This window comes from Pogoniulus pusillus, chromosome 4 (genome assembly GCF_015220805.1).
Source record: "Pogoniulus pusillus isolate bPogPus1 chromosome 4, bPogPus1.pri, whole genome shotgun sequence".
In the NCBI taxonomy this organism is placed as follows: Eukaryota; Metazoa; Chordata; class Aves; order Piciformes; family Lybiidae; genus Pogoniulus; species Pogoniulus pusillus.
Window position 1 is genome coordinate 40,037,814 of NC_087267.1, and position 24,022 is coordinate 40,061,835.

At 43.4% G+C, this 24,022-nt stretch overlaps 1 protein-coding gene across 4 annotated transcripts in view; it reads right to left on the minus strand.

Moving 5' to 3' along the window:
* The window catches only part of CAMK1D (calcium/calmodulin dependent protein kinase ID), a 278,957-nt gene that overhangs the window by 135,593 nt on the left and 119,342 nt on the right, over nucleotides 1–24,022 (minus strand). For all 4 annotated transcript variants that reach the window (XM_064142642.1, XM_064142641.1, XM_064142639.1 and 1 more), the window contains exon 2: nucleotides 17,213–17,344. In XM_064142642.1, coding sequence (XP_063998712.1) covers nucleotides 17,213–17,344 — 132 coding nt within the window. The remainder of the gene's footprint in view (nucleotides 1–17,212; nucleotides 17,345–24,022) is intronic.

The window sequence follows — 24,022 nt, forward strand, 5'->3', positions numbered from 1 at the left end:
TGTTATCTCTTCTAGGGAAGGGTGAATTACTACAAGTATAATGATCCCAAGCAAGGAGCATATTTGCTATGTTATATAGAAAGTGTAAGTCCTGTTGGCAGAGCCATGGAAAAGCTTCTGGTCCAACCACAGCAGACTCCATGCTGCTTCTTTGATCAGCAGCATAATTCCTCAACATTATCAAAAGTAAAGAGGAAAAACTGTGGGGAAAACTGTTTACAAAACAGTAAGACCAAATGCTCATGATGCTCCACTTTATTCTTAATAGAAGTAAAAGCACAGCATTGCAAAGCAGTTTTTAATTAACTGCTTTCTCCCAGCAATATTTTTGTCTGTGTGTAACAGTGCCAAGTGCTGATATTTATGTAACTCAGAAATGGTTACCACTATGCTTCAAAAATGTTATTTCAGTGGAGCTCTGTCACCACCGAACAAACTCAGGGGTATGTGTGGCTGCAGGAGGAAGTTTGGGGAAGAGATGCTCTTTTAGCATCCTCAAAATGAGTCTGAAATAGGCTCAGAAAAATCCTATTTTCTGAGCTTGTTCCTCCACATTGGAGAAGGGAAACCATAAACAGAACCAAGAACCAAAATGGAGACCAACACTGTCAGTGGCACCAACACACTTTAACATCATCTTCTCCCTTGTAGAGTAGCCATATCACAAGAAGAGGCAAAGACTGGCCAAGATTTTTTGGGGGTGATGAAAAACACTGTGAGCTCACATACTTAACAGGGGAAAAAAAGTAAATAGGGATTTCTGGAAGACTGTATGCCACACTAACTCCTTCACAGCTGCACTGATACTGGAGGCATCCAGCATAGCCCCTCTGTGTTAAACTGCCCTAGTTAGCTTCTGCTTCCTCTTGTGGCTTTGGGTTTTTTTAAGTATGCTTTCACTTCTCCATGTTTCACAGGGGTGGTTCACACTCTGGGGAGCACAGTCCCCTCAGAATCTGGGCTTCACGGGGTCTGCAAAGGATAGCTTAAAAAGTAAATCCATCATCCACGATTTTCAAATTAAATTGCTGCTCAGAAGCCTGCCCTGCCACTGGAAAAAAATTAAAGTACCTTGTCTATTCAAATAGCTGAAAACCATTATTATAAAGCCATTTCCAGAATAAGCTCTTGGGTTTATGCTCTTTCATCTCCCTGAAAACAAGCAACAACTCCCCCACAGCAGTCTGGGAGCTGATTTCTCCACCAAACCCCCTACTTTTACACCATTTCCAGATATTTCATGTCCCACACCCATAGTGTCAACGTGCTCTTCCTATCTCCCAGTTAACCAAAGCTTACAAGGGCACTTAGTAAATCACTAGGGTTATTACCAAATGAAGTGCTCTTTTCAGGACAACCACACACTGAAACTGAATCTTTTTTTCCCCTTCCACAGTCCCATAAATCACTATGTGCCATGAGAAAACTTCTAGCTACAACGTGCATGTGAGGAGCAACCCAAATATTCTCTGAGTGCCAAAGCACATCTAGAAGGAAGAACTCTCCTCAACTCTGCTTCAGAAAAAACACAGATTACACAAAACAAGTACCTATACAAGCAGAAATTTAAAGAAACATCAGGTTTTTCAGTATGTCAAGAAACACATCCATGGGGAAATAGAAATTAAACAAATTCCCAGACATATGGCAACAATAGAGTATTTTTTTGGAAGTAGTATAGATGTTTTCATAGTTATAGTGAGTAAGCAAGAGACTCCCAAGAAGCCTGGCTACCTTCCTAACCACTATGCATTAGTCAAATCCAGTTAGCAAGATCTGCCTAGCATAGACAGATGAAACAACACAGCCCCCTTGATGCAGAAGGTCAGACCAGGTGAGTGACTTTTTCTTTTCAGCATTAAACAGGACTTAAAGAGCAGGCCCAAAGTCTAGTAGAAAATGAGCCTGACTTTTGGGCAGTTTGGGTTGGGTTTTTTTGGGGGTTGGTTTGTTTGCTTGTTTTCTTGAAAAATATGTATTGGTTTTAAACAAAAGAGTCTTAAAGAGGTTTCTAAGGACCAAGACCAGCAGTATATTGAGGAGATACGCTACAATATATTGTCCAGTTTTGGGATCCCCCAATTCAAGAGAGAAAGGGACCTCCTGGAGAGAGTCTAACAGAGAGTTACAAGGATGATTAATGGACTTGAACATCTCTCCTATGCAGAAAGACTGAGAGACCTGGGGCTGTTTAGTCTTGAGAAGTGAAGGCTGAGAGTGGATCTTATTAACATCTACAAATATCTGAGAGGTGGGTGTTAATGTGAAGGTAACAGTCTCTTTGGTGGTGCTCAGTAGTAGGACAGGGAAAAACGAGTACAAACTAGAACACAGGAGGTTCCACCTCAACACAAGGGTGACAGAGCACTGGAACAGGCTGCCCAGAGGGTTGTGGAGTCTCCTTCTCTGGAGACTTTCAAAACCCACCTGGGTGCATTCTTATGCCACCTGCCCTAGCTGATCCTTCTTTGGGAGCAAGGTTGGACTCAATGATCTCTGGAGGTCCCTTCCAACCCCTAACATTTTATGACTCTGTGCGAGTGCTCCCTCTCACACTAGACAGGTGTCTCTTAGAAGGACAGGAGAGGCGCAAGTAAGGGCAAGTTGGCCACTGTCACACTGAAGATGTCTCTCCTCACAGGGCTTGTGTTTCAGGAAGCTGGACAGCTGACTAACAAAATCCATGAGGTTTTCCAACATTCCCTGGATAGAAGATTTCAATGGGATTCATGTTTTGAAGTTGCCACTCAGGTCTACTTGAGACATGGACAGAGGCATGAACAGAATCACCACAGGATTAGGCTATTAAAGCTTGTCAGATTTCCCTGCATGTAGATGCATGCAAAGCACAACCCTATATGCTCACTAACAAAGCCTCTCTGTTATTTACTAAAACCTCTACAAATTGTCCATATGTTAACCTCTGTCAGCTACGGTAGGAGCATACACAGCATTAAAATAAAATCTTTAAAAAGTTAAAGTGGTAGAGGTGTTCCCAGCTTGAACAAGTTTTTACTACTTAAGCACAGGGGAAGAAAACCAGTGAAAAATCATCAGAAATACTGACATCAATCTTCCATTTCAAGAGTAATTCAGATTCCAAATATAGTTGGTCCTATTAAGAAAACAGTGCTTGAGTAAGAGTGCAAACTGTCATCATAAGAGAGAAAATTCAAAACATGTGCTGCTAGTGAAAGAAGGAATTTTAAACAAAGTCAGCCCTAGTAGTAAATCAGAGTCAAGAGGGGTGAGAACCTTTATGTGTCAACCCCATCCTTGCAGGGGGAAGTTTGCTGGTAAACTCTGTGATTGGTCTTGCAATGTCTATAAGGAAATCAACTTAACGCAAGTAACAAGACCTCACAGGAGAAGAACTCACTTTGTCAAATGCAGACCACATTCCCATCCTCTCACAAAGCGGCATTCCCTTGTTCCAGCTCTATGGCTCCGTGGAGTGAGAACAGAGGACATGTTCAGTCCCTGGCAGATTTCCTCTCTGCAGGGTGAAATCTTGCCTCAGCCACAGTATCCCAAATCAGCAGGAACACCACAAAACACCCATAGCTCCTATTTATCATCCAGAGGCAGCTGAGAGCTATACCTATAGGAAAGGATCATGTGTTGGCTTAGGTGCACCTGAGTTATGAGGGCATGAAGATGGTGCAAAGCCACATATATGTATGGGCTATGGCCCTCTTTTTTCATGTATAGCAACTCAGGAGGCATTAGAAACCTGGAAAGGAGCACATCTGCTATGTATAAAGCCCCGAGTCCACACTGAGGGACTGCACAAGACAAAGCCCTTCAACTCTCATGGGTGACATCAGCTTAGGCTTTCTTTCCACTTTTGTTTTGGCCTGAGATTCTCAAAGGAGCCTCACAGAGTCATGTAACCTAGTTCATCGAGTTTGAATTTTCCTATTGACCAGAATAGAATTAGATCATATTACCAAGTCTATTTGTTAACGACGAGCACTAGTTTACCCATGCTGATGCCACATGGCTTGGATGCATGTTTTGCACACCATAAATGGCAAGGATGATGCCTTCAAGCCATAAACACTGCAGGACATGCAGCAGCTTCACTCAACACAAATTTTCTCACACACCCATAAAACACAGAAGGAAAAGTTTCAAACTTCACCAAGGTTTTCAACTTCCCTCCCATCAACCCACTTGTAGTAAAAACAAAAAAGAAGAGAGCCATCACTATCACAGTTGGATTTTTATCCCCAAGCAGGGAAAAACTGGCTGCTCTATATATAAATGTCAACAAAGCTACAGCTTCATGGCTCATGCCACATCCACTCACTTGCTGTGACTCACATGAGAGAGCATTAAAAAATAATGAAAAAGCTTTTTTTATGGGTTTGGTTTTGTTTTGCTGGATTATTTTGCTCTGGAGAGATACTTCTTGACAAAATGTATTATGCCAAATCCTGCTGCTGCATATGGACTCTTGTGCTTTTGGTGCAGGTGAAAAAAGTCTTAAACAGCTGAAAAACACCCCATGCTGATGTGTGTTTTCCAAAGAAGTCTTTTGGCATGAGTTAACTGTTGCACTTAGCGTCCAGCGCACCAAGTTCTGAATCTGTTCCAGTTGCCTGTAGGGAACGGCTGTAAAGATATGTATGTGTGAGTCCCAAAAGGTCCCACTTTAATCCCTGCTGCGTCAGTCAAGACAGGGGATATGGCAAAGGTATGAAGATATTTGAAGCAGGCTGTCATTCTATTTGGTGGGAATCAAATGGATTATATATAGAAATTTTGAACTAATCTCAGAAAGAGTCATGGCTGGTCTGGAAAACCATATCTGGTACTCTTCACTGCTATGCATTTGTCAGTTGGTTTGGATTCTGCCTACCACGATACAAATTAGATTACTTGCTAAAGCTTCCTAGACCCCCTTCTCAAATTATTGACCAGATTTTCAAGATAAAGGAAGCAATTCTGCTATGTTTTTAAATGGCTTCAAAAGAGAAAGTATTTCCTCTAAGAAAGTTTGCATTCATCTGTGTCAAAAAAAAAAGGGCAAGTAAAGGAGGCAACAACATTCCCATTTAATGTAGTGCTTGCTCTATAGTTCTAATTTGATCCAGCAAAGTAAAAGCTAGCTTTCACATATCCTTAGGGAAATTACTTCACAGACTACTAATACAAATTGTCAATATTAAAACTAACCCACAGGTTTCTGCAGTTACAGAGATTTCAGGACTCAGCAATATAAGCAGATGTCTCTGATAACCAGAGACGTAGGAAAATGGATGCAATAAAGAAATTATTAAGCTTTACTTTGAAAACTTATTTGACTAATAGGTTTAAAGTCCTACTGCTACAGAAGCACAGACCCCTACGTGGCTGCTCTTAATTCAGAATAAAACACATCTATTCTGACTCAGCCAATGCTTTACAAATATAAGGCACAATGTAAAAAATATCATTCATGATTTAAAGAACACAAATCAAAGTGTAGTTTGGAACAAAACTGTCATCACCATTTCCTTGGTTGTGTTGGTTTGAGGCTAATTTTTACTGAGATAAATTAAATCCTTAGCTGTGAGAAGATAGAAAAAACCAACAGCAACCTATTTCACTCAATCTTCTGAGAAACACAACTAGTCAAAACATAGATAGGATGGGCACTTCACACACACACATTGCTCAGCTCTCACTTCGGCTGTGCCTTCTTTCTGTTGATCTGCTCTCTGGCTGACTCTGCCTTTAGCTCTCTAATCCACCTAACTCCTTTTTCCTCTAACCTCCTTGTGGTCTTTGACATCTCACCTCAGATCTCCAGATTTATCACGAGAGATATACATGGGTTGATCTGGTTATTTCTGAAGGGAGAGAAAGAGGGAGGGGGAAGGGGATTTGGGTCGAGAGCCCTCGTATATAATTGTGTATATATGCCTGTATATTGTGCTAAGCTGTAAATACAGCTTCGTTCTTTAATTTCCAGCCTGCTGAGTCTAGTCTGGGTGATCTTCTTAGGCGGGAGGGGGGGAGAGCAGGTAACACCCAAACCATCACATCGGTCAAAGTGAGACATAATGGCTGTCCATGGACTAAATCCATGTCTCTTATGTCTGTCTTGGTTAAAAAGCAAAGTCCATACCCAGAATTATTTTTTTTTCTTCAAAACTCCTACTGAACACAAAGTGTTGTATGAGTAAGCACTATGAGAGTGAATCAATACGTGTTACAGATGACAACTGCAGATTTGGTTGGCCAAGTACCAACTAATTTATGCAGCTGTCAGTTCAGGATATATTGGCTACATTCCAAACACAGAGGTTGCCATCAAGTTTAACCTGGTGCAGCTGGAAGTGGGATGAAGTGCAAATATTTTCCCATTTTATTGTGCTAAGAGCCAGCCCCCCTCTGTTGAACTCTAATGCAAGACACATGAAGAAGAGACATGGTCCAAGGATCATGACCTTAATGAGACACAAAATACAATTGTGATTCATTTTGTATAAATGCAAACAAGAGGTAGAAGCTGCCAATGGAGTTGTTTTATATTCACACTGGGGCCACACATCTACAAAACCATGCCCACCAATAACAGCACTGGTTTAAGTTCACATAATGGAGGCAAAAAAATGCAGCAACTTGTATTCATAAAGCATTTTGCATGCAGCCACGAGCAAACAAGTGCTTTAGACAAGGAGTGCTCAGGAAAACTGTCATTTCTGATAAGATTTCAGTTTCTGCCTTCTTGAACTGACAGCTTTGGAATACTTGTTTTTCCTCCTTGTACATTCTGATCCACTTAGAAATGCATATTTGATGATTTTCACAGCAAGTGAGATTTGAGCTCAGATGTAGCTGCATACCTTGAGGATGCTTCCAGCTGGCTGGATGAATCCTACCTTGCATTTTTTGCTTGTTTTCCTTTATGCAGTGCTTCACAAATTCTCAGTGCTTTATAAGTTAATGCCATGGATTTTAACAGCATAAAAATAAGACGAAGAAGTAGCCATTGAGGTGTTTGGACTGTGCATGTAAATAACTCACCCATCTTCAAAGCACAATCATGCTGTGGATAGAAACTAACTGGCTCCTAACAGTACATCACAACAATATAATACAAAACACTAAATTCCTCTAGCTGATATTTCAAGATTAAGTCAGAGATGACAGGCAAAACACATTATGCTGGTAATATTTTGACAAGTACATCTTCACTTTGCTAATGCCATTAAACCTTTAAACAGCCTTTCATACTTTTTACAAATGAAGAAATTACTTTAATGGAAAAAAAACTTAGTTTGGGGCAAAATATTCCATATGATTTTTAAGGAAATCAGAAGATGGAGTGTTTTGCCTAACAAAGCTGCCTAGGACTGCATCTTCAGCAGCTCATCTTGAAGATCCAGGCTGCAAGCACTTGTGAAAATGCTTTTCCAGCTACTACTTGCACATCTCAGATTTGGCACCTTCTAAACACTACGTTGTATCACTTCTGTGTACAGAACCATTACAACCGGTAACTGCCCATGTCGGCTGTGGCTGGGACACTTTCACAGCAGCATGTCCCCCCGTGCAAAGACTGAAACACCTGAGCCTCTGTGAGCTGTATAATCTCAAAGGGAAGCCCTGTGCTGGCAAACTAAATAAGCTTTAAACATGTGGGTGTAACAAAAGGCAGACCTTATGCATCCAGATATATAGCTGAGTCATTTATCAAGCTGTCAGACCTTATTAAAGAGCCTTTATGCATCTTAACAATTATTTCCTTTTAGATAACAGACACACAATCAGATATTTGTACCACCAAAACACAATTGGAACTTTTCTTCCTGAGTAATAAATACTGGAAAATAGGGTATGTATTCTTGTTTTTTAGCTAGAAGCTCTGAAAGGACCCTGGCTTTGTTATTCCAGCTATGCACAGGACGGTGTCCACACAAAACACACATCTGGCACAGCAGCAGGCTCCAGCTAAGGCTGAAAAACACATTCTACTAATTTGCAAACATCTTAGAGTGACTATTTCAGAAAGCAGCTGTCTCTTCCAGAGCACATCAAATTATTTTCCAAGCTGGAGCTCTGAACACCAATGTACTTTCACCCCCTCTGACCTGCGCCCTCCTCCCAACGCAGATAAGTAATTTTTTCAGTTGAGTCAGGGTATGGGGTGACCTTGAAAAACAACAGTTATGCAAGCGAGATTGAATAAACCATCAGCAGGCAGGAGAGAGGACAGCTGCATTGTCACCCAGCAGTTACCGAGAAATGACTTCTCACGCTATAGCCTACTTGAAGGAGCAGAGCCGTCGGCAGGCGCACGGCAGGCTGAAGCGCAGGCACACGGCGCACCGCCGCTACAACCGGCACACAGCACGCTGCCAGCTGCGTAAGACAGGAGGTGATGCGAGGGATGTTGCTCGTGTTTACTCTTTCAGAGGGGATTTTTCTCTCCCATGTAATGTATTTAAGATGCCTTGATCTGCTTCCCTACATCTGCTTACATCTAATCTAGCATGAAATACAATCCAGGCAGTCCTGGCTGCAAAGTACTCCCCTGTAAAGTTTCCAGCATCTCAGTGATCAAAACCGGTGTCAGCTTTGTTTCAGGTTCCACGGGTTTTTTTCCCCACACACATGAATTCTCTGCAGCAAAATGAGGTGCTTAGCAAGCAGTCAAATGCAGAGCTGCCCTGTGCCATACCCACATATGTGGGGTCAGATTCACTTTTGCCTGGAACATGAGAAGGGCAATTCATCCAGTCTGCATCTCCTCGATTCAGGAGATGAGCTCATGGTCTAAAGGTGATGTCAGCCTCCAGGCATGCCCAACTGTACCCCTTCCCAGAAGCGTTTTGTACATTCTGGCTCCTTTTGGTGCCTAACCTGCCTCCCCTGGAGAGATACCTGCAGCAGCATCCAACAGTAAGGGTGGCTCCACGGGTAGGCACTGAGGCTCTACCAGACACCCAATCCAGCCCAGTAGAGGCATGGGGACAACAGTTAAGTATATCCATGTGGGATACCTACAAATGCACTCTTAGAAGGATCCTACTCTTCCACCACTGACATCAACATCATTAATAGTGTCACTGGGTGTCATCCCCTAACTGGTCGCACTCTGAGACTCTGAGTCATCCTTGGGGTTGCAGCACCCTGCTGGGGTTTTGGGATGCCCTGAATTCACAGTTGTCAGGGCATGGCTGTGTGGAGAGGGCAGAATCAGCCTTTTGTCACTCCAGCACAACTGCAACGACGTGACCAAGCCAGGTTTTAGCACGTAAATCTACATAAAAGCTTTCTCTGAAAATGATTACTTAATGTAACAACCAGCTGTCTCTTCAGTTCTTGCTGAGGCAGCCTATCTGCTCACCATTACTCACAGAGGGGAAAAAACCAGCAAAAATAAAGCAAGAGCCTGTTTGTCTATAGGATGAGCAAAGAATCAGAGAAATGATGTTACCTGATAGACAGAGACACCAAGTGCTTTTTCTACTTTTTCCTTTCCTAAGCAGCCAGTCATTTCTTTACAGGAAAAAGAGCTCTTCCTGCTGAGGTGTAAAGAGGTTATTAGTTATTAACCCCTTAAATCTCAATTCCACAGGTTTTTCTTTTTTTACACCAGCCACACAATCTAATTACCATCACTTGTATGTTAGCACTTATCAACACAGGATCTGAGCATCTCCTCTTCAATGCTCCTGGCTCTGTACTTCACCTGTGTGAACTCACACAGAAAAATAATTTCCATAGGAGAGCATCAGTGGGCAGCAGCAGAACCTCCAGACTGGGAAACTGAAGTACAGGAAGGGCTGTACTTTTTCACCCATGGCTTGAACAGATGGATCTGCCCCACAAAATCACTCAGGAACATTCACCAGAATTAATTAAACACCAACATTTATGTTAGGGCACATTAAATTTCTGCAAGGCCAGTTTTATTCAGAATTAATGTAGCCTTTGATTCCGAGTTAAATTGTGCAGAAGAGTTTAATAAGAGGTAACTAATGGGTTTCAAAGCTAAATTTGGACTCATCTTCCTAGAGGCTATCAGGTTAGCCCCACAGGGATGTGTCCTTGCAGATGGAAGAATCTGGGACAGAGAGATTTTAAGGGGAAGTTTGCCAGTGGGACATCCTTTTGGAATAGAGCAAGGGACATCTTTGAGCAACATCTGATCTATGGGAAAGCAGGAATTACAGTATCATCAAGGTTGGAAGAGATCTCATAGATCATCAAGTCCAACCCTTTACCACAGAGCTCAAGGCTACACCATGGCATCAAGTGCCACGTCCAATCCTGCCTTGAACAGCCCCAGGGACAGCGACTCCACCACCTCCCCGGGCAGCCCATTCCAGTGTCCAATGACTCTCTCAGGGAAGAACTTTCTCCTCACCTCGAGCCGAAATTTCCCCTGGTGCAGCCTGAGGCTGTGTCCTCTTGTTCTGGTGCTGGCCACCTGAGAGAAGAGAGCCACCTCCTCCTGGCCACAACCACCCCTCAGGTAGTTGAAGACAGCAATTCCTACACATTCACCCACTTCAGGAATACTTTTCATTGTTGTTTTTAGTTTAGTTTTGAGATGGGTACAGATCTGACCTCTCAGACTTTTTAGAAGGGTGCCTTCCCTGCCTCTCTCCCTGCTCCTTATTATAGAAGCAATTCCTGGCTGTAGGTGCATGCATGTAAGGAGCGAGGCAAGTGCTTGGGCATGAATCACTGCCTGAACACCCAGTCACCCCATCTTCCAAGGAAATAGGAGTGGAAAGCACTGGCAGAATTTTAGCTGACCTACTAGAAACAGTTCAGTCATGCTGTTTAACAGGAAAAATGGATTCAGTAAGCAGTTAGGCACAGCTCTCAGTTGCAATTTAATGGGGCCTCTCCCAGAGGAGAGAGGGAGTACTCCTAGGGGAGTAAATAGGAAACAATGAGAGCAGGAGATACCCTCACAGTGTAGAAGTTAATTTTTTAAGCCCTTTTCAGCAAAACCCAACTAAAGCAAAGTATGATTTGTTAGCTAAACAGTAGTTGCTTAACCAGACACTTACTTGTGCACTCCACTGCTATTAACTAATCAATACACTGAGTTTTAAATTTATTGTTCTTCCTCTTGCTTTGCTCCAACTCAGCACCAAATCTGGATGACTGTACAGGTATTACCAAGGCAGCTAGAAAATTTCTTGTGATAAATGAAGCACAGCCAAGAACAACAAAAAAGACCAAGAAATCAGGCATATTTTTCTCCAACTGTTGCAAAGTTGAGCTTTTTTTTCTGTTTAACTAGAACTGCACACTGGTGCTTCTCTGCAGTCCAATTCCTCACACCACCTACTGTCTTCAGGACCCATCTAAAAGACAGTTCATCTTTCAGCATGTTCACACCTGCACAATAATTACAAGTGGAAGAAATATCTTCCATTCTACAACAAAAAATGGAAAGCATTGTATTTACCTTTTGGCTGAAACCCTGAAAATGGTTACTTTCAGAGCAGGTTATGAAGCTCTCCACATCTCCAGACAGTAAAAGTCTATGTCACACTAAAGTGACCATGTGTTGTTGTTCCCCACGGCCAGTTAGTTAAATACAGCTGTGATAATCCTGTTCTAGAGACTTGCATTTCTCCTTTAAACATTCTAAAACATACTATGTTTTATAATGGAAAAAAAAAAAAGAAGCCTTAAAATCCATGGAATTATAGAGAAGTTTGGGTTAGATAGAAGCTTAAAAATTATTTGGTCCCAACCCCACTGCCATGAGTAGAGATGCCTTCCTCTAGATCAAGATGCTCAAAGCTCCATCCAGCTTGGCCTTGAACACTTCCAGAAAGGTGTTATCTACAGTATGGGCAACCTGTTTAGTGCCTTATCACTCTTACAGTAAAGAATGGAACATTAAGATCTGCTTTCAGTTTAAAACCGTCAAACCCCATCCAATCAGTACACCCTCTGATAAAAAGTCCTTCCCCGTTTTTCCTGTAGATCCCCTTTAAGTACCGAGAAGCTGCAATAAGCCTTCTCTTCAACAGGCTGAACTACCCCAACTCTCTCAGCATGCCTTCATAGGAAGGTGCTTCAGCCTCTGGTGATCTTTGTGGCTCTCCTCTGGACCTGTTCCAACAATTCAGCCAGGCTGGAAGAGACCTCCAAGATCATCCAGTCCAACCTAGCACCCAGCCCTAGGCAATCAACTAGACCACGGCACCAAGTGCCTCATCCAGGCTTTTTCTGGATGCCTCTAGGTGTGGAGACTCCACCATCTCCTTGAGCAGCCCATTCCAATGGCAAATCATTCCCTCTGTGAAGAACTTCTTCCTAACATCCAGCCTAGACCTCCCTCAGCACAACTTGAGACTGTGTCCCCTTGCTCTGTTGCTGGTTGCCTGGCAGAAGAGACCAACCCCCACCTGGCTACAACCTCCCCTCAGGTAGTTGTAAACAGCAATGAGGTCACCTCTGAGCCTCCTCTTCTCCAGGCTAAACCACTCCGGCTACCTCAGCCTCTCCTCATAGGGTTTGTGTTCCAAGCCTCTCACCAGCTTTGTCACCCTTCTCTGGACACCTTCCAGTATCTCAACATCTCTATTGAACTGAGTGGCCCCGAACTGGACACAGTACTCAAGGCGCAGTGTTGAGTACATCTGAGATGTAACATTTCTCCCTGAGTCCAGCTACAGGGAGCCACTGTGCAACCAGAAGATACAGCAATCCTTGAGCATCAGTGCATCATCTGACTGAAGAAATTAGAAACAATCCCCTCCTGACGTGACACCACACACATATTCTTAGTGGGACTTTCACCATGCTCTGAAGCATTTCTTTGAGCCTGAGCTCAGCCTACTCACCAATTTCACTGGAACGAATGACTGTCTAAAATTAGGTACATGCTTAAACACTTTGTCAGGCTCAAGCTCCTGGATTAATTGCAGGCGTAGTCTCTCCTGGCACACCACTTGACAGCAAGCTCCTTCCCATTGCATCCCCACCCATCTGAGTCTTGGGGGAATGGTGCCATGGGTTTCCATGGGACACAAAGGAGTCCATATTAGAAGAACCCTGTTAAGGTTGCTAGGCGTAAATATTGACTTAGCAGCTCTTCCGCCTTTTTCCTTTTTTGAGAGCAGATCTGTTGGCCACGGCTGGAAAAAATAAAATGATGGAGTATGCATGATTCACTCTGGCACTCACACAAACATGCAGATCAGTTGGCTGGCAGCTCGTTCCTCTGTTAGCAGAACATCACTTCTAAAACCTGTCTTTCTTTTTTTTTCTGTCAGCAAAAGAGTGCCCAATCCCACAGACAGGGTGATAAAATCTCCTACTTTCCATCTACTTCACGTGGGGACTGCTGACCTCCCTAGACACAGAACATTTGATTAGTACTTCCAGAAGCTTTTTAGGTGAGACAAACAGGAGAACTGGAAGGAGGCTGCAATTGCTCCACACTAGAAACTCAACCCAGAAATCTCTCTTCTTGCACCCGTTCTGCTGGGTCTGCTGAGAAGAAAAAGAACTGCAAAGTAAACTGCAGGCGAATCTTACTCAAAAGGCTTTTCAATAAAGGCTGTCTCACAGATGACAAATACTGAGAGAGGCAATGAATATTGTGACAGAAAGTTGCATAAGAAGTCAGCAGCAGAAGTGAGAGGACACCCAATGGTTTTGATCACTGGACTACCGCTTTCATCTCCAGGTTCTGCTTCCTATAGTGCACAGACCTTTAATCCTGAACGTAGAAAAAAAAATGGTTGGACTTGATTATCTTTGCCAACCAAAACAATTACCTGATTCTCTGAAAAGTGACTTAAAGTACAGCTTCAACACATAGCATCATTCAAACCCTTTTCCATATTGATGCTTTCAGATCTGGATGGTTTGGTAGGACTGGCAGGGGGGATAAACTTCCACCAAGGCAGCCTGAGTGTACAAAGTATGCTTGTATGTACCAGTCCAGCATGGACATGTCCAGCTTGTATGGACATGTCCAGCAAAACCTCTGGCTGTCCCTAAAAACCTGCTCAGCACACACAGGATATCAGCTACCTAAGAGCTGGCAGAGGCTGTAGAGAGTACATGAGGATTTCCCAGTAGAGCCCATCTTGACATACAACTGCAAGGACACAAGAACAGTTGCATTTCACAAAGCTCAGCAGATGTCTACCAGAAAACAAGTACCTCATCAGGAAGAAGACAAAAATCTAATGACTGAATATAGGAGGAGAGAGTCCAGTGTTAGCCAAGAGATCTTTCTCTAAAGTATCACAAAGGGTTTGCTTGCATTTCAGCTAAGCAGGGTGTCCTTTGGGACTTTCATCCCACTGGATTTTTAACATTCTCCAGAGGCATAATGCAAAGCCAGAGAGGAAGACCTACATATTTAGATTTGCTTTGTATCCATCCTCTGTGGCTCTCAGGGAACAGGGACCAGTTCCCCTTGCCAGGCATCCTCTGTGCACATCCACTTCAGAAGCAGCAGCTCAATGCATGGCATATTTAGCCTGTGGCACCTCACTGTTCTGCAGGGCAAAGCAGTGCTCTAGCATCCTACTCACTAACTGGACAACACACAAGCTAGCCATACCCTCTGATTTAAGTTACCAGAAACAAAATCAAGGATAATTAGATACCTTTGGAGCTTAGCAACAGCTGCTCAGGGTCTGCTCCACCTCTCTCAAATCTAACTTTACTGACAGCTTTTGAAGGAGAATTCATTGAGCAGAGAAACAGGTTGATATCTCATCTCTTCAAATGTAGACATATCCAGTTTGTTGTTTTCTAAGTGTTTCCTTGGTGGCACATACAACTTCAATAATGTGTCTGCTAGCAAAGACGTCTATTTTCAGAGCAAATACAATTACATGCAAAGTTTGTATTGGCAACAGCTAAGCAGAAGACATTGGGAGACAGAAAAAAAAAAAACAAATAAACACGCAAACAAATCTCTTAAGGCCCTAATGTGCATAGGGCAAGAGACCAAACAGATCTAATTGCATGAAATTAAGGAACTTTCCATCCACTCACTCTCCTGCAGCTGGAACAGCACAGCTCGGGTGCTTCCTCTTGGTTTCTCAGTAAATTGCTTGCAGAAGACAGAAACCTTTTACAACACAGAAGCAAGAAATCACCTAAATGATTTCTCTGCTCTGCTAGCTTAGGCTGATATAAAGGAATCCTTACTGCAGGCCAATATTGCTGCTCTTATACCCACATATGAGTATCAGGGGACAAACACAGGCAGACAAAGACTGTTTCTAGCTGCCAGTTATTGGCCACTATTACCTAGTTACAGACATGGTAATTGTTGAGTTTTATGACATGGTAATGATACAGTAAGCCAACATGCTGCATTTATCACTGGGTTTACATTTTACTGACTTGATATTGGTGCAGCAATTGAAAGGTAGCTGCAACAAATGCTTTTAGCTCTTTAGAGCCCCACTCATGCCCCTTGACTAAAAAGGATCCTCTTTGCCTACTGGGATGGCTGATTTTGTCCTTGAACCTGCCCCTTCAGCTTAGGCTGCTTAGCATTCTGTTCAGAAGTACCTTGTTGAAGATCATCAAGTTCCAATCCCCATGCCATGGCCAGGGACATTCCCTTCTAGTCCAGGTTGCTCAAGGCCCCATTCAATTCAGCTTTGAACACTGCCAGGGTTGGAGCCCCCACAACTTCTCTAGGCAAACTGTTCCAGTGCCTCATCACACTCATAGGGAAGAATTTCTTCCTAATGTCTAATCTAAATCTAGATTCTCACACTTTGAATCCATTACCCCTCAATTCTGTAACTACAAGCCCTTGTAAAAAGTATATCTCCAGCTATCCTGTAGGCCCCCTTCAAATACTAGAAGGCTGCTATAAGATCTCTATGGAGTCTTCTCTTCTCCAGTCTGAACAACCCAAACTCTCAGCCTGCCTTCACACAGGCGCTCAGACAGGTGTTCCAGGCCTCACATGACATTTGTGGCCCTCTTCTAGACCTGGTCCAACAATCCATGTCTTGTGTTGGAGACTCTAGAACTGGACAGAGTACTCTGGGTGCATCTTCACTAGAGCCAAGTAGAGAGGAAGAATCACCTCCCTCAACCTGCTGGCCATACATCTTTTGATGCAGCCCAGGATACGCCTGGGTTTTTGGGCTGCAAGTGCACACTGCCGGATCATGTTGAGTATGCACAACCAGCACAACCAGTCCTTTTCCTCAGGACTGCTCTCTATCTGTTCTCAACCCAGCCCATGTCTGTGCTTGAGCATGAGCCAACTCAGGAGCAAGATCTTGCACTTGGGTTCACTGAACTTCATAAGGCTGGCACTGGCCCATGTCTCAAGCTGTCAAAGGCTCTATTTTGTTAAGAATCAGTTTTGTTATGTAGTGCCAAGATGATCAGCTTCTACATGACCAAGAGCTGAGACAAGAAGTTTTACCAGGGACACTACTGCAGCAGGAATCAGACTGCCTCAGTTCAGCCTAGCTTCTATATAATTGTACTACTTTTAATTCAATGAGAAGGAAAGGAACTTTTAGAAGCTTAAAACATGTTACATGGATCAGTCCTAAAGTTACCAGTCTCTTTCCATTACTTAGTAAGATAAAACAGTGGCAAATTCAGCTCCAAGTGTCTTATGTCAGGTGAGATGAATCCCACCTTCAGAGAATAACATGAGGAAGAGAAAATGATCAAGACTTTAATGACTACATTGAATTCAGCTCAGTTCCTTTTCTTATGCATGGTCAGGAAAACATTAAACACCACAGACAATCCTGATACAACAGAAGTTGCCCTGAGAAGTTATTTCCAGAAGTGGTAGAGGTATCTTTCCATGGTACAGGATACACCTGTACCATTACCATCATTGTATATATCCATTACCTGTAACCATCTGTAACATGTCCAATTATTTTTAGAGCAGTTAGTAAATAGACCATTTTAAGCATTTTGCAATAACTATGTTCTTGCTCCCCTCAAAGCCAGTGCCCCATCTGCTGATATTATTGGTGGGATAGGTCTTTTTAGGGCATCATAGGTTTTGTTTCAGCCTAACTTCTTTCCTACTCTGCAGTCATTTGCCTGTAGCAATAAAAAAGAAAACCAGAGCATTTCTCAAGCCATTTTCAGCATCATTTAAATTCAGGTGATCTTGTCTGCCTGTGATGGGCTGAACAATCTGCCAGTCACACTTATCAATCACTGTTCCTGCTTCTTAAAAAAAGGAGTTTAATCGAGGTGAAGGTCTGGTACTTACTTTCTCAGGACTGCAATTTCATTCTCTATGCTGCTTTCCTTCCCCTTCAGTGCCTTCTTGGGAATGCACTTGACTGCAAAGAGTTTCCCACTCGCTCTCTCTTCAGCCAAAACAACTTCAGAGAATGCACCCCTGAAAGAAGAGAAGAAAGACCCCAGCATTAAATGGTGCTTTTTTGGGAAGCTGCTAACTGAAACAATCACTGAACAGAGTTCTTCCAGTGCCTTTTGAAAACTGCCCTTGTTAATTGCAACAATGCCATAGTGAGCATCTTTACCTCTACAAACATACACAGACATTCACAGCCACACAAAACATTGAAGGCTTAATAAATACAACCATTTTAATAAAGAACTATTGTATGAGGAAGCCTGAAAATCAGAAAGTACTATTTCTGCACACATGGATATGGGCTGGCTGTTGATTTGATGGATGATGAACTTTTACCCTTCCTGAGGTTTTGGGGGTTTGATTCACATAGCAACAAAAAGTCCCCAGGACTAAATGTTGTGTCAGTTTCAAAAACGTTCCCAGTTCCTCAGTGGTGACCACAAGAGGTCAAGGCCTCTATTTTGATCTTCCCTGGCAGCCCAGAGCATCTCCTCACCGTTGGCTCAACCCTGACTCAGGGAAGCAGAGTCAGAATTTCTCTGTGTACACAAAGTTATTCCCCAACACAAACTGCTGTGTGTGTAATCACTAAAGCCGAAGAATTGGATCAAATCACAAGCCCGAATGTCACCCTTAACAGCAGCCTCCCTCTGGTTACCCCAGAGAGGATTACACAAATAAAGAAACTTCAGCAAAGCAGTGAGTAGCTAATTGCCTAGAGCAGGCAGTGCTGCCTTTTCATTAGGTTATTCCATAGCTGGGTATTACTTCTTGCATTCTCATTGCTTCCTCCAAAGCATCTGGACCTGACTGGGAAGAAGCCAGGAAAACTTACAGTCAGTGCTATACAAACTTGTTTTCTGTCCTCACACTTTTTTTTCTGAGCATTTAAGAATCATTCAGACATTGCTGGTCTGAGCAGACTTTTGCTGTGGCAAATTAGGACCATTCTGGTGCTTCCTACCTGTTTAGCAGCGAGATGCTGGGTAAGACAGAGCATTGGCCTGATAAGGAACAGCAAATCTTTGCTCTTATCCACCAAAACCTCCTTGTAAAGCATCTGCTTTGTCAAGAGTGCTCACAGACAAGAACTTATCTAACCAGGTCACAACTGAAGGATCCACCAGCTGAAAGTTCCTAATTTATCTGTGTAAAAGAGGCAGGACACTTTCCCTTGCTATTTTTCCCTCATCAGTAGATTGTTCTCCTGCTTTACATACCTCCCTGAAAAAGGAGCTCAGGAGTATGCTGAGCAAACCCTACCACGCTCCAGCCTGCTCTTAAAACGTTAATGCTTGATCAGAGGCTACTGATGACTTTCTCTGATTGTCATTGCCCACAACTGCTGCTGATATAGATGTCTGCAATAAACAGAGGCATTCACTTTCCTGGCCAGGCTCTTCCCTTTTAAGTCACGCACTTTGATGGCACAACCAAGAGGCTGTGACCTGACCAATAGCTCCCAAGTTGCAAAATGACTGAATGAATCATTAGGCCAGTGGGTAAGTGCATAAGCAAAATGAAGAGGTCACTGCTTTGGAAAGAGGGTTCCTGTTTACCCAGAAATGCTCTTATAGCCAGCAGCACCAGGGAAATAGTGACAAAAGTTTAGGAATGGATGCAAACACCACAACAGTTTGCATGACAGCCTGTCTACACATGTCAGTGACCCTTTGAACCAATGATGTTTGTCTCATTTTTGCCAGAAAGGACAGACTCTGACCACATTTACGTCACTCCACGTACAGGAGTGATTCACTATTTCATGCTTTGTCTGTAATCTACCACACCATGTCAGAGCATCATGGACTTCAATTTAGGGTCCACACAAGTGATGCTAATGGCTTGTGCAATCAAGACACCCAAAGTGTTTTTGAAGACCTTTTCTTGGCTTTCCTTTCATCAACTATCCCAGCCATTGATTCACCAAGTGAGGTTTTCATCCTTGCCCTTGTGCTTGAGACTGCAATAAAATCCTTTTGCTGGAAAGCTCTGAGACTGCTCAGGGCTTACCAGCTTGGGCTGCAGACCTGGGCACTCAGAACCTCACAGAACTGCTCCCACCTATACTTCATGAATCCCTTAAGCCCTATTTGCTTAAGCTTCCAACGCTGCAGTTGACTCCAGCTGTGCCTTGAAGAAGCTTTTTGCCTTCACAGCAGTTGTTCACTGATCACAGAGCTCTCCCATTGTTTACAATATTATAAACCCACAGAAACTTCCCTTCTCAAATTGGATTTCACAGGATCAGAGGATGTTAGGGGTTGAAAGGGAGTCAAGGAAATCATCAAGTCCAACCCTCCTGCCAGAGCACGACAATACAATCTAGCTCAGGTCACAGAGGAACACATCCAGACAGGCCTTGAAATTCTCCACAGAAGGAGACTCCACGACCTCTCTGGGGAGCCTGTTCCAGTGCTCTGTGACCCTTACAGTAAAGAAGTTCCCCCTTGTGTTGAGGTGGAACCTCTTGTGCTGCAACTTGCACCCATTGCTCCTTGTCCTGTCACAGAGAGCAAGTGAGAAGAGCCTGTCCCCATCCTCCTGACCAGTCCTCAGATGTTTATAAATATTTATCAAATCCCCTCTAAGTCTTCTCTTCTCCAGACTAAAAAGCCCCAGGTCTCTCAGCCTCTCCTCATAAGCCATGCGCTCCGGTACCCAAATCATCCTCATAGTCCTCTACTGGACCCTTTCCAGCAGATCCCTGTCCCTCTTGAACTGGGGAGCCCAAAACCAAACACAGAATTCAAGATGAAGTCTCACCAGGGCGGAGAAGAGGGGGAAGAGAACCTCCCTTGATTGCTGTTCTCACTCAACAAAATAAAGGAAATCCCTTTATATCCCTCTATGCAGTACAACCAGCTTTGGGAAATGCCCCTGCTTCAGCTGGCTTGACAGTTTTCCTGGATTTCCTTCTCCACTTACCAGGACAGCCATGGGGTTCAAAAGTTGGAAACAGCTTCTGTGAATTTAAATGATTTTTTTTGGAAGCTCCAAGCTACCTATAAACCCCAATTCTCTATCTCTTTAACAACCTTTCTCATTAAAGCATGAAACAAGCTGAACCTCAGCTAAAGGGTTCACTCACATGTCAAGCCTGGGCACTGACAGCATGCTTTTTACATTGAGCTTCATAGGAATCCATGGCACGACACTGCTGGCGCTGGGAAGAGCCCTCAGGCAATAGCAGGAGGGGTGGGGTGTGGAAATGCTGGGGTGGATTCTGCTGGGAAAGCAGGAGGAAGATGCAAAGCAGCCTGCGGTATCTCGTACACTATATGTGCTCCTGTGTTTACTGAGCAAAGGGTGAGGATAAGGCAAGTCAATGGACAAAAGAGAATGGAGAGTTAGAAGGAAGGAAACAGATGCAGACACGGATCAAAGAGTTAAACACAGGCTGAGAGGAGTGAAGGCTATAGGGCAAGAAGAAAGAAATAGTAGCAGGGAGCATCAGCAAGGAAAAGAGAGCAAAGATATCCCTGGAGTCTGCTGGAGTCAAGGGAGAGTCAGAACTAACAATGAATAGATGAGCAAGAAATTGTCATAATTTCAAACACATAGCTCAATTCCTCCAACCTTAATGCTCCAGTCCAGCCCCCACTAAACCCCTCTTGACTCATGCCTGGATAGATAAACACTAGAGAGCAAGTCAGAAAGACAAGGCTGCTCATTTTCTTGCTAACAACAGTATATCCTACAGCAAAATCTCCACCTCCTCAAAAAGGTTTCCCAGAAGTACCAGCCTGGCAGTGGTTAGATGTTGGAAACAGGTAATTGCAACTTCTCCAACACACCTGGGGACCCAGTCTTCACCTCTCTGAAGAAGGGCTTCAAACCCCTTCATAAGCTTTTCTCATCCTGCCTAGAAATTATAGCAAACACATAAAAAAGCATCACAGTTCTGAGGAAGTAGGATGGTGATGGACATGGGTAAATGAGAAACTTCTGCAAAATTGGACCACCTAGATAGCTGTTCAAATAGGTGTTTGTCAATTGAAAAGTTCTGATCATGTTATCACTTACCCTAGAGAATCAACTCTTTTCAAACTTCTAATTAAGGCCTGGAATAATTTTATGATCTATTCCATTTTCATGTGAATTAGGAACAAAATAACAGGAAAAAAAAAGAATGCTTAAATGACTTCATTTGTCACACTGAGATGACAGTAAATTCTAGAAGGTGGTTGAGATGTTTGGACTCCTCAACCTTTTGCACACAACTGGAGCACACAGCATCCTATGAGATGTCAATCTTTTATCATTTCAATTTGTTTAAATTACTTCTGATCCACTTATTTTCTTTAATCTACACTTTAGGACTTCAAGGTTATCAGTGGAATAAGAATGGCATTTACACCCAAACAGACTGCAGACTGGAGAAGAGGAGGCTCAGGGGGGACCTCATTGCTGTCTACAACTGCCTGAAGGGAGGTTGTAGCCAGGTGGGGGTTGGTCTCTTCTGCCAGGCAACCAGCAATAGAACAAGGGGACATAGTCTCAAGTTGTGCTGGGGGAGGTCTAGGCTGGGTGTTAGGAGGAAGTTGTTGCCAGAGAGAGTGATTGGCATTGGAATGGGCTGCCCAGGGAGGTGGTGAAGGCACCGTCCCTGAAGGTGTTGAAGAAAAGCCTGGATGAGGCACTTAGTGCCATGGTCTAGGCAACTGGATAGGGCTGGGTGCTAGGTTGGACTGGATGATCTTGGAGGTGTCTTCCAACCTGGTTGATTCTATGATTTCATGTTAGAAAACAAGGCCAGGCTACCCTGCAGATCAAAGCAAAATACAGGGCAAGTAACTTTTTGCTTTGTCTGTTTGAACTATAATTTCACACGAACACAAGTTCTGCAATACAGTGAGCAACAGATACCCTGACAGAAAGTCTGTTCTCATTCATCCAAAACAAAAACCAACCCAAAACAAACTCACAAATCACTGTCACAAAAATACTGACAAAACTAAGGCAAAGAGTTGATGGAGAGATAACATTTTCTCCATTTGCAGAGATCTGTATGCTGAGCAGCTTTACACTGCACTAGCAGGAGCTCTGTCATACTAAATCAACAGACTTAGTCAGGAGACAGATTTCACATCTTTGGGCTGTCTATAGCCAATGATCTTAATTATGACACAGTTGGCTTCCTGTGTACTTTGTCCCAGCCAAACCATGGGAAAAAACAGGGAACACTCACAATGTGAAAATTACACCATTCACCTATTGTATTGGGTTGGAAGGGACCCTCAAAGGTCATCTTGGCCAACCCCCCTGCAGTGACCAGGGATACCTCCAACTAGATCAGACTGCTCAGGCCCACATCAAGTCTTATCTTGAATGTTCTCAAGGATGGGGACTCAACCACATCCCTGGGCAACCTGTTCCAGTATTTTACCATTATTATTGTAAAGAACTTCCTCCTGATGTCCAATCTAAGTCTACCCCGTTCCAGTTGCAAACCACTGCCCCTCATCCTATTGCTACAAGCCCTTCTAAGCAGCCCTTCCCCAGCCTTCCCTCACATATTGAAATGCAGCTATAAGGTCTCCCCAGAGCCTTCTCTTCTCCAGGCTGAACAGCCCAAATTCTCTCAGCCTGTCTTCACAGGTGCTGCAGCCATCTGATCATCTTTGCAGCCCTCCTCCAGAACCATTCCAGTGGATGCATGTCTTTTTTGTGATGCAAGCCCCAGAGCTGCACATAGCACTCCATATTGAAGATCACCAGGAGATGATAGACTAAATGAGTCAAAGTCAGACCAAGTAAATCAAAGGTCATTCCTGTAGCATGGCTTTGGCAACCATACACAAATTCTGTTCCTTGACTCAAAGATACACATAAGGGAGATTCTGGTCCTACAGACTATTTTCCTACTAAGTCATTCTTCTGCACAAGTCATGTTCAATGTCTTTTGAATTACAATTTCTAGTCAGTCATTTCTGTACACTTTTTCCCTCTCCCAAATTCTAGGTGTATCCTAACATGAACTGAAACTGAAGCTGGAAGTAGTTTTCCACTCCACAGCCATGTCCATGAATGTTCTGGCAGTTGTGTGAAAATGAATTTAGAATGAAATTTTCAATAGCTCAATGACATCTGAGTGCCAAGTAAACAAAACCTGGTGTTTCTACAGAGCCAAGAGCGAAGAAGAAGGGTTTCAGGACTGTGCTACATGTGGTACAAAAGCCAAATATCCCTACACAGTTTGATGAGCTGAATATGCATTTGTGGAAAAGGAAAAACACACTGCCTAGTCTGGTTGCAGCCATCAACAGGGAACAAATACTTTTTCTAGCTGTTTGTATTCATCAAACATAGTCCCAGCCCTGCAGTCCCTTCTATGGCACTGCTTCCTCCACCTGAGCAAGAGCAGAACAACTAGGATCACCGTACTAACACTGACATTTTTATCCTCACTATTCATTTAACTTCCACTAAGCTGTCTAGCCACAACTGGAAATACTCTCTTCTACCTTGGGGCCTGATGAATGTCTGCTGAAACACCAGACATGGTCCTGCCCTGGGCTGTATCTGACCCTGATTCCCCTCCACAGGGCTGATCCTGATCCCCACTCACAGCGATGCCCCACATCAGGGGAAGGCTGATGCCCAAGGCTGCTAGTACTTACTACAGACGATGAACAGCACTTCCAACTGTGCCAAAATGCTGTCTGTATTAGCCTGACAGACATTCAAACAGCAATG